General features: G+C 41.7%; 1 protein-coding gene across 1 annotated transcript; it reads left to right on the top strand.

Moving 5' to 3' along the window:
• Positions 1-222: 222 nt before the first annotated feature.
• Positions 223-9,394, top strand: LOC113746004 (uncharacterized). Its single transcript, XM_027280081.1, has 5 exons — positions 223-351; positions 7,942-8,298; positions 8,411-8,527; positions 8,686-8,744; positions 8,839-9,394. The coding sequence occupies exons 1-5, from the start codon at positions 315-317 to the stop codon at positions 8,941-8,943; spliced, it is 675 nt and encodes a 224-aa protein (XP_027135882.1). The 5' UTR covers positions 223-314; the 3' UTR covers positions 8,944-9,394.
• The last annotated feature ends 1,991 nt before the right edge of the window (positions 9,395-11,385 follow it).

The following is an 11,385-nucleotide window of genomic DNA, read 5'->3' as shown; positions in this document are numbered from 1 at the left end:
TATTTCATTTGTCTTTAGGATGCTCAGATGATCTGAACTTTGACATGAAGACTGTTGGTGTTGGAGATGATGTGAATTTGACGTGTACACGGCAGAAATCGTCAGGGCTCAAAGCAACTTTGTTTTGGGTCCGGCTAGTTTCTGGAAACTTTCCTGAATTGTTGGGAGGAACGTTTGTCTTTGATTATATAGGTGTTAACCAGACTCCTCACATGACAACAAAACAAGAACCTGGAACATTTCTTCTGCAAATTCATGAGACAAAGCTCAGCGATACTGGACATTACTACTGTATAAAAATAAACCAACTAGAAATGACATTTTTGAATGGAACATTTCTGAGGATTAAAGGTAAGCACCATTTACATTTAGTAGTTTACATTTTCGTCCAATTTTCACCCATGTATATGTAAAAAAAAAAGTACATTTCCTTATTATATTTATTATTATATATATTATATTATTATTATAGTAAAGTACATGGAGTCTCCTTTTTGTTTTTTTCCAGGACCAGAACCTAATATCACTGCTGTCATTCAAGTCCCTCCATCTGATCCAGTCCGTCCAGGAGACTCAGTGACTCTGCAGTGTTCAGTCCTCTCTGACTCTGAGAATAAAACCTGTCCAGGAGAACACAGTGTGTACTGGTTCAGTGCCGGATCAGATGAATCACATCCCAGTTTAATTTATGCTCATGGAAACAGTGGTGATGAATGTGAGAGGAGTCCTCAGACTCACTCTCCACAGAAATGTGTCTACAGCTTCTCTAAGAAGGTCAGCTCCTCTGATGCTGGGACTTATTACTGTGCTGTGGCCACATGTGGGGAGATATTATTTGGAAATGGAACAAAACTGGAGATTGAAGGTAACTGCAGAACATTTTAATATAAATCATTAATAATCATTCATTTAAAAACTGGAAGGATCTCATCAAAATGATTGTTAACTTTCAGTATTTGCTTCTTTCCTACTGTTTATTATTGTTTCAGCCTTCAGCAGGCAGGTTTTGCAGAATATGGTCCTGTTTCTGTTGTGTGCTTTGGTTCTGAGTCTGATCATCATTGCTCTCCTGATTTATATCATCAGGAAAAAATCTGGTGCTTTTTGCAACTGTAAGTTTCTTAAACATCATCATCGGTTTTACTGAAGCTAATTTCACAAGATTTGCATCATTAGTTCTGTAGCCCAATATTCAATGAATCTAAAAACAATGCCGATTTTTATAACTTAACTTGCAGCATTTTTTTAAGTTAAATAATCTTGTTTTTAATACAGCTGCCGCTGTTTTTGAAACAAATGCTGCAACAGCTAGCAATCAACAAATTCAGCAGGTAAGGTATACAAAGAAAACATGACAATGGAAAAGCTGTTGGCACGTGAATATTAACATTTGCCGTCTTGAACATTATTCCATATATTTTCTCAGAGAGATGAAGACCATTTGGCTTATGCTGCACCAACCTTCACCAAGAGGAAAGCTGGCAAAGCAGAGAGAAGGAATGTAAAAACAGCAGAGGAAGAAACAATCTACTCTGGTGTCAGGACTTTTGAGACAGATTAACATGGATTAATATCATTTTAATCCTGAACATTGTGGAAAATATTCTGCTTCACATCAATATTTGCATCTGATATTTGTAACAATATTTCATTTGGATCAATGTATCATTTTGACTCAGTTTGTTCCATCTGTTTGCAATCAACGTCATATGTCCTGTTACTTTCTATGATGATGGAAAAATCAAAAAAAATTTGTGCATTGCATAACATGTAGGTATACACACACAGGTATACAGGTTTACGCTACCACTAATACTGGCTTACTGAATGATTTGAAGGCTCTTAATCAATATAATGCAAATAAAAAATGTAATTAAATTGATGTTTGTGCATGTGTCACTTTCTTCCTTGAACTTACAGTACAAGAAAGATACCACATCTATAACTGAAAACAACATAACACTAAAAACATGTTTGATTTAACTATTGTGCCTTAAAACTGTTCCTGTGGTGTCGGTGTCATGTCAGATTTAAAAAAACAGGGGGTGGTCCCAGATAGAGAGTAATGCCTGTATGGACAGCAGAATCAGACAAGCAAGCCACGTAACCAGGCTCAGCAGAGGAAGCTAAGAAGAGAGAGGGAAACTGGGACTGACTTTTAGTTGTTGGCGAGAGCTTCAAGAAATAAAAGACTGAAAGACGCAGAGCTGGGCTTCTTGATGTTGAACTAGTGGGTGATATAAGCTGGCTGTTATGTCTTGTGTTGTTGCACTTGACTGATGTTTTCACATATGTACATGTTTCATTGCCTTATTTGTCATGGATATTGATTTGCATTTACAATAGCAAATAACAAGTGTAGGTTACACCACCACCGCTATGTATTGCACTTGCCACCATGAGCTAGTGCAGTTTGTTCACATGGTTCGACCCCTCAGATAAAAATATACAGGTCAGAAACTCTAAACACCTCCAGTTGAATGTGTTCCTGTGATACTGTGAGAGAGTCGCTCTGCTGCTGCCTTTCACAGCTCTCTGAAGAGAAGTGAAGTGAGTGTATAGGATGGATGGTTTAACAGCCCTCCTAAACTCTGTACATGCTGCTCTCTTCCTGCTGATGTGACTGACAGGCAGAGTGGGCGGGTCATCAGTGATGATGTGGAGCATCTGAAATGGCTGGAGCACAACATTTAAGATGGCTCTTTTGCCTTTGTGTGTCACTGCAGTGAATAGCTAAATACATTCTTTTTTTAGGTGTACACAAATCAGAAGGATCGATTACTTCCTCTTTAACTGACTGCTAAAGACATTTTGTTCGAGTGTTGCACTGTTGCCATCTTTTAACCAGCTCTCTGAAAAGAAGTGAAGCTTTACTCCTACATCTGTGCGAGGATCCCTGTCGACTTCTCTAAACTAGGAGCCTGGTGACCGTACTTCAGGCACAACAAGACCAGTTTTTAAACATAAATCTTACACTTATTAAGTATAAAAATTTGGGAGTAGAAACATGTAAAGTGTGTATATCCTTGTAGCTCACATAGTAGAGTGAGCACCCCATGTACAATCAGCCAAGGCCTTGCTGGGGTGACTTTGGTTCCATTCAGGCCTTTTGCTGTGTGTTGTCTCCTTTCTCTGACTTTCTTTCCTGTCTGTCTTCGCTCGTCCTGTATAAATAAAAGCATGAATTCTAAAAAAACACATACTTAATAAATGTAAAGTAGCAGTCTTAATACAGCTTGTAGGGGGACTCTCCTAGACAGGCTTGATTTTGCTGACATGGAAGGTGGGGTAGATGCGCATCGATCTAGTTTAACTTACGAGGAATCCCTCGAATGGCGAAGTCACGGGTGGATAGCCATACCCTTTGGCCGCAACGGTAGGTGGGAGCTGGGGTCCTACGTCGGTCAGCAGACTTCTTGTAACTGCTGGATGTTTTAAGCAGAGTCTGGCGAGCGTCAAGCCAAGTACGCTGGCACCTCCGGACTAGGACAGCAGCAGAAGGCACACAGAACTCACCCTCGGTAGGCAGGAACCAGGGGCTGGTTCAGCCGTTCCGTCTGACTATTCGACTGCGGGTGGTATCCAGAAGTTAGACTGACCTAGGCTCCCACCAAAGAACAGACCTCCTTCCAAAATCGTGAAATGAACTGGGAAACACGGTCTGACACCACATCCCTGGGGAACCACACCACAGCCGGCTCCTTAGCAGTGGGAATCTTGGGAAGAGGGATGAAGTGCACCATTTTAGAAAATCGATCCACTACGGTGAGTATCGTGGTGTTACCTTAAGATGTGGGCAGCCCAGTCACAAAGTCCAAAGAGATCTCAGACCATGGACATGAAAGGATGGGGAGGGGGATAAGTTGTCCTGCCAGAGCCTGTCTGGACGGTTTGCACCTGGCATAAACCAGGCAGGTTGCCACGTACTTTGCCACTGCAGTCTCCATCTCCGGCCACCAGAACCTCAGCTTAACCCGGGACAAAGTCCTCTTGACCCCTGGGTGACAGGACAGTTGGGAGGAATGGCTCCAAGAAATCACCTGTGAACGCAGGCAGTCAGGCACAAACAGCCTCGATCTCCCAAGAAACCCCACCCACAACACAGATATTATCCTGGTCCAGACCAGGAACAGTTGCTCGCTCCCTCCAACCAGTGTCTCCACTTCTCCAGGGCCGTCTTAATGGCCAGCAGCTCATGATCTTCCACGTTGTAATTCCATTCAGAGCTAGACAGCTTATGGGAAAAGAAAGCACATAGGTGAAATTTATTGTTTTTCACTGACTTCTGGGATAAGATGGCCCCCACCCCGATGTCAGAGATGTCCACCTCTACAACAAACTGCTGGCGAGGATTTTGGAGCACAGGAACTGGAGCTGTGGTGAAGGCCAGTCTCAACTTGTTAAAGGCCTGGTCTGCCCGAATTGACCAGACAAACCTGTTCTTGGGGGACGTCAGCTCATGCAATGGGGCAGCCACAGTGCTGAAGTTCCGCACAAACTTCCCTTAGAAGTTCGTGAATCCCAGGAAACGTTGTACCTGCTTACAGTTCTCAGGTATGGGCCATTCAGCGACGGCCTTGACCTTTTCTGGGTCCAATGTAATCATTCATGGCCTGTGATTCAGGTGCAGAAAGGGAGTAAAGGCCTCCCTTGGGTGGGAAAGTGCCTGGCAGGAGATCTATGGCACAATCATATGGTCTGTGTGGAGGAAGAGCGGTGGCACGAGACTTATTGAAAACCTCTTTGAGATCTAGGTAGCACTGGGGAACCTTAGAGAGATTGGGGTAGTCGGAATCAACGTTAAGTAGATGGGCAGGGATCTCCCCAAGGAGAACAGAATCATCTTGACAAAAACAGTTTTTGGCACAATCGTCTCCCCACTTAAGAACTTAGGCCAATCTCCAATTAAAAACAGGATAATGATTTAGGAGCCATGGGAGTCCTAACACCATGGGGTACTGTGGTGAGCGAAACAAAAAAAATGGTAGGGTCTCAGTGTGGTGGTCTAGGAAAGTTACCTGGACTGGTTGAGTGATGTGAGTCACTTGACATAGCATACAACCATTTAATGCAGTGGCCTTAAATGGCTTGGGCAGAGTGGAATTTTCCAATTTAAGTCTCTCAGCCAGCCCTCGGTCCATAAAATTAGTGTCCGCTCCGGAGTCCACCAGCACCGCCTGAGACCCTGTAAAACAGGCAGAGAAAAATTGTTACTATGGTAGACGAACGAAAAGGGAATTCGGGCAGGTTGGCCTGACTCATCAATACTTCCCTAGTAGGTGAGGCTGACCTTTTGGCAGGTCAGGAATCTCGAAGATGGCCCAGTTGGCCACAGTAAAAACACTGGCGCTCCAGCAGGGTCGCTGTTGCTCCTCTGCAGACAGATGCGTGCGTCCGAGTTGCATCGGCTCCTCCGAGTCAGCAGGGGGCACTCTAGGAACGGCCAAAGCTGCCTCTTGAGTCGGAGGACGGTGGGAAAACCCGGAGGCCAGTCTTCTGTGAGTTGCCGGGAACAGACTGAGCTGGGGTCTCTTCTTCTCTCTCTTGGTGAGGCGTTTATTAATCCTGATCCTCATGGCTATGACATATGAGTCCAGATTGGGGGGCAGGTCCAAAGGGGCGAGCTGGTCCTTCAGGGATGCAGAAAGTCCGTGCAGGAAAGCATTATACAATGCTGGCTGGTTCCATCCACTGTCAGCGGTGATAGTGCAGAACTCAATAGCGTAATCTGTGGCACTCCTTCCCACCTACTTCAAGTTTACCAAAGCACGGAAAGCCTCCCGACCCAGCGTGATCCGTTAAAAAAGTCTTAGTTAATGCGTTAGTAAAGAGTTCTAAAGTGTCACATACCGGAGATCTTCTGCTCCACTCTGCTCCGCTGTAGCCCATGCCTCTGCTCTGCTGGACAGGTGGGAAATAACGTAGGCAACTCGGGTTCACTCAGAAGAAAGGGACATGAAGGCTGAAGCTTGAGGTGAAGCTCACTGGGTGAGGAATGGCCGTTAGTCCCCCGAGTCCCTGGAGAATCTCTCCGGTCAGGAAAGCTGAATGAGGATCTGTGGTGTTACCAAAACCACAGAGGGTCCCTCGGGCACAGGCGAGAACGGTGAGGAGGCTGAAACCGGCACAGGAGTCCTGCCTGTGGCTCCTGGAGAAGCATCGGGAGACATCTGTTCGACATGAGTTGTCAAAAAGGTGAGTTGCTTACCAAACTTAGCCAGCACCTCCTCGTGCCTGGTGTTCGTGGCCTGGAGCCCCATGACGTAGAGCACACAGGCCCTCCTCTTGCCTGTGCAGCGTCTGGATGGTGGATTGCACAGGGTCTGAGTCCACTGAATCCATTTATGGACAGTTCGTACTATCAGAGGGGGCTTACAGAAGGATTCGCAATACAGACTCAGAGACTAAAGTGATGGTTCAAAAAGTTTTACTAGATAAGCTAGGAAAACCAAAAGAGTCCAGGCGAAAGTACAAATCCGTAAGGCAAAAATTGTGGTAAAAAAAAACAGGTTAAAGGTTGAAGATCAGGTAATCAAAAACAAGAATACAAGACAAAGAAATGCTGGGACGCTGTACAAGACAAGACGAACTGGCAAACAAAGGGAGCGCAGAGACTAAATAGATGGAAAAGGGGAGGGTAAACACAATCAAGCACAGGTGCAACACAGGCCCTGAAAAGACAAGACAGGAGGATAACTGAAAACATGATTTGTTTAAGACATGACAATGACCATACTGTGACCAAACCATAAAAAGTAACATTGAACATTTGAAACGATGACCACTGAATGTGAGGTTCTGATTGGCAAAATGCTTTTGAACTCTTTGAACTGAATCGGTTGGTTTTATTGCACCATGTTGCATGGGGATAATACCCATGAAGCACTGAAAACTGAGCACCTGAACTATTTTAAGGTTTCTATAAATATAAACAACAAATGACAACAAAAACTAATAATGTACAGATCAGAAATGTCTCTTGATACATGAGCCCCATGAGGTCATTGAGGTTGTTTCCTTATAAGCTGAACACACACACAAGATCAGTAAAATCAAACTGTCAGTGTCAGTTACAGAAACCAAACAAAAGCTGATGTTGTTTCATGTCTTTAGGTTGGAAAGATTGTGATATTACTTCCTCTGTGGTAGTGCAGTGAGATGCCTACATAACAATGGACCAATCAGATTGCTCTAAACTTGTTCCCTCCCCCTTGATATAGTTACATTAAGGTGAATCATCTTCTAACGCAGTCTAAATTTCAGTGATCTCAAGTGGAATAACATGAAAATGCTGACCGTGTTTTATTTACTGCTGATCCTCACAGTGGGGCGTAAGTCAACTTTTGTCTTATAAATATATTTTCATATTCTTGCATCATTTGAGCACAGGGCAGATATGAATCTATCTCTGTTGTTGATCACTGCTGTATTTCATTTGTCTTTAGGATGCTCAGATGATCTGAACTTTGACATGAAGACTGTTGGTGTTGGAGATGATGTGAATTTGACGTGTACACGCCAGAGATCATCAGAGTTCGAAGCAACTTTGTTTTGGTTCAGGCTAGTTTCTGGAAACATGCCTGAATTCTTGGGAGGAACATATTCCTTTGATTATATAGGTGTTAACAAGCCACCTCGCATGACAACAAAACAAGAACCTGGAACATTTCTTCTGCAAATTCATGAGACAAAGCTCAGCGACACTGGACTTTACTACTGTATAAAAATAAATGAACTTAGCCTGACGTTTTTGAAAGGAACATTTCTGAGGATTAAAGGTAAACATCATTGATAACAGAAGTTTACATTTAAATGTAATGATCATGTAAAGACAATATGCTTACATAATTTATCGGACATGTTTATGGATATAAATTACCATTTTTAGTTACATTTATTTTCAGTGAGTAAAGAATGTTTTTTTCTAATTGTATTTTCCAGGACCAGAACCTGATATCACTGCCGTCCTTCAAGTCCCTCCATCTGATCCAGTCCGTCCAGGAGACTCAGTGACTCTGCAGTGTTCAGTCCTCTCTGACTCTGAGAATAAAACCTGTCCAAGAGAACACAGTGTGTACTGGTTCAGAGCCGGATCAGATGAATCACATCCCAGTTTAATTTACGCTCATGGAAACAGTGGTGATGAATGTGAGAGGAGTCCTCAGACTCACTCTCCACAGAAATGTGTCTACAGCTTCTCTAAGAAGGTCAGCTCCTCTGATGCTGGGACTTATTACTGTGCTGTGGCCACATGTGGGGAGATATTATTTGGAAATGGAACAAAGCTGGAGATTGAAGGTAACTGCAGAACATTTTAATACAAATCATTAATAATCATTCATTTAAAAACTGGAAGGATCTCATCAAAATTACTTCCTTTCATTATTTGCTCCTGTTCTTATTGTTTCAGCCTTCAACAGGCAGGATCCAGTTCTGTTTCTGTTGTGTGCTGCTTTGGCTCTGAGTCTGATTGTTATCGGCTTCCTTGTTTGTGCCATCAAGAAGAAATCCTGTGATTGTTGTAACGGTAAGAGATGTAACTCATACACTGATCTATTAAACAAAAGTTAATATCATTTCATTTACATATGTGCTGTGTGTAACTATAACCTACAGTATCATTCATTTTCAATACAGTGAAATCCATCAGTTTCATAATCTATTATTTCTTTTTTTTAAATACAGCTGTTGTCACTCTGCAAGCAAATGTTGCAGCAGCCAGTGGTGATCAGCAAAGTCATCAGGTAAACAATTTGATGATGGACTTTTAAAAAGTTATCAGGATGTATTAAATCTGATCTCTCATTTATTTGCATGTTTGCACTTTTATTTCTTCAGAGAAATGAGGAAACTTTGGTTTATTACACCAAACTTTGCCTGGAGGAAAGCTGGCAAGGCAGGAAGAGGAAGAGCAACAGCAGAGGAAGAGAGCATCTACAGTGATGTCACAGCCTTTTTTGACAATCTATACACTGGATTTGCTTATTGATACTCATATAACTTTGATGAACCACACTGGGTGGAAAATACATTGTTTCAGCAGCACTGGTGCTGACATTTCACCTCAGAATATAATATATAAAATATGTTTTGTCAAAAGAGTTGCAACAAGGAAATCAAATATGATGCAAAAATCACCACATTTAATAGTTTGATGTTTTTGTTAATAGCCTGTAGCACTGTGCATCACATCTTACAATATTGTTTAGTTATTGTTTGCATTTTAGTATTAAGTTTTCTAATGCATTTGAGTGTGATGCATGTTGGATGTCTTGGAAGTTTGTTTGATTGAATATCTCAGTAAACGTTGTACAGCTAAGCAAAATCTCAGGAGGTTAAAACAGTGTAATAAGTTTACAGTTTGTGAAATCATATGTAAATATGTTAATAAAAATCTGTGCCAAAGAAGTTATTGTTACTTGTAAGGCCTGTGATGAACTGGTGATTTGTCCTGGGTGAACCGCATGACCATTACATTACAGATGATTTATGGATGAGTTATATCAAGAGTCAGCCTTAGTACAGTCATGTCATGAAGGGGAAATATAGTAAAGAGACTAAAACCGTTTTGTTTGTTTTTTGGTATTTTTTTGGCCTGTTCAAACTTTTATTTGACAGAGACAGCTGAAGAGTGACAGGAATGTGGAGAGAAAGAGATGGGAAATGACATGTGGCAAAGGGCCACAGGTCGGCTGCTGCAGCAATGACTGAGCCTTTGTACATGGGGCGGATGCTCTACCAAGTGAGCTAACCGACACCCTTAAAACAGTTTTTTGTACGAGACTGTAAACATGTTTATTTCTGTTGTGAAGTTGAACATTTTAATATGGGGCCTTCTGGAGACCGACTTGTTCTGTCATGTTCAGTTTTTGGCACTTCCAGGTTGGCTTCACTTCACAGCCACTGAGGTTGCCACTTGGGTGAGACAGAGAGAGAGAGAGGAGCAGTGAGACAAACAGTGGTTTGAAGTGACAGTGAAGCGTTGTCTATGTGTCCACCACAACATCCCACAACTGTAGACAGAAGCATGACTCAAAAAAACAATTCAACAACAATGGATTCATTTTTTCTTTGTTTAAAAAAATGTTTAGCATAAAAACTAACTTTTTTTTATTGAGAGAATGTGCAAAATATGTGAACATTTAGTAACTTTAACAAACTGAGACAATATGAGAGGGTGCACAGCCCCTGCTCTGCCCATAGAGAGGGATGTGTTTGGTTGTGGTTGGCACCTCACATAAAATACACAAAGTATTTTATGTTGTAGACACAATCTTTCTTAGGACACAAAATCTATCTTTCTTTAAACAATATACTATTCAATGTTAGATAAAAGATAACTACTAAACTCCTCTGTCTTTCTGGTCTTACCACACTTTGTAAAGGTCCTCAACATGTCTGTCGTGACAACAAGCAAGGCCACATGCTACACTGCACTGACAGTCATAGGCTGTGGTCGGCCATTTCTCCACCCTTTGACCAACAATCAAGGTTGTTTACTCAGAACAGACCTGACTATGAGCTTCAACAGGATATGTAGTGAGGGAGGAGCTACAACAGGTTTCAGGCTAAGTTTAGTTCTTGCTGTTTAATGTGCTCATTCAAAGAACAAATGATGTCTGTAGATTATGTTTTTAAAGATGAAACCAAATATTGGTTTGATTTAATGTCCATCACTGCACAAGGTGATGCATTGGACCACAATTCTGCAAGCATGTAAAATCCATTCAAAGTTAATTTAAGATCACAGTTCAAACTCCTGATTTTGCCAAAAAGACCAGACTGTGACAAGTGAATGATTAGCACCTCCCCCTTTAACAGTAACTACCAATGAAAAGGAGCAACCTGCATAAAATATAAACAATAATGATATAGTGTGACTGGGTGTGTGTTCAAGCATCCTGTTTATCAACTCCTGTAATTTGTTGTAATATTAATAATATAAATGAATATAATATACTATCATGTTTTTAAAACATATAGTACATAGCAGCAGTCAAGTGCAGCTTCCTGAGGCTAAAACAGAGAGTGAGAAAGAGAGAAGAGCGCTGTTAGATTCACACTTTAGTTTGAAGACCGACCACAACAATGCTGAAGTTTCCATGCATCATTTGTTTGTCAGTGGTGACTGTGAGTGTCTTTATCTGTGTGCGTTCAGTACAAAGCAGGACACAAAGTACATCAAAGTATATGACAGATTTGACAGTTGTTACTTTTCTTGTGTCAGATCAACTTGTTCTGACTTGTGGTCAAAAATACGTTGACCCTGATTAAGGCCACAAACCACAACACATTGATCTAACACATGTTATGACAGTTTTGGCCCTCTAGATAGATGACAGATGTATTTCCATTCTCTGTACACCTTTCAAGTCAGTGACTTTA

Source organism: Larimichthys crocea, chromosome I (genome assembly GCF_000972845.2).
Source record: "Larimichthys crocea isolate SSNF chromosome I, L_crocea_2.0, whole genome shotgun sequence".
Lineage (NCBI taxonomy): Eukaryota > Metazoa > Chordata > Actinopteri > Sciaenidae > Larimichthys > Larimichthys crocea.
Note: the sequence above shows the minus strand (reverse complement) of the source record. Positions and strands in the feature narration are given on the sequence as shown.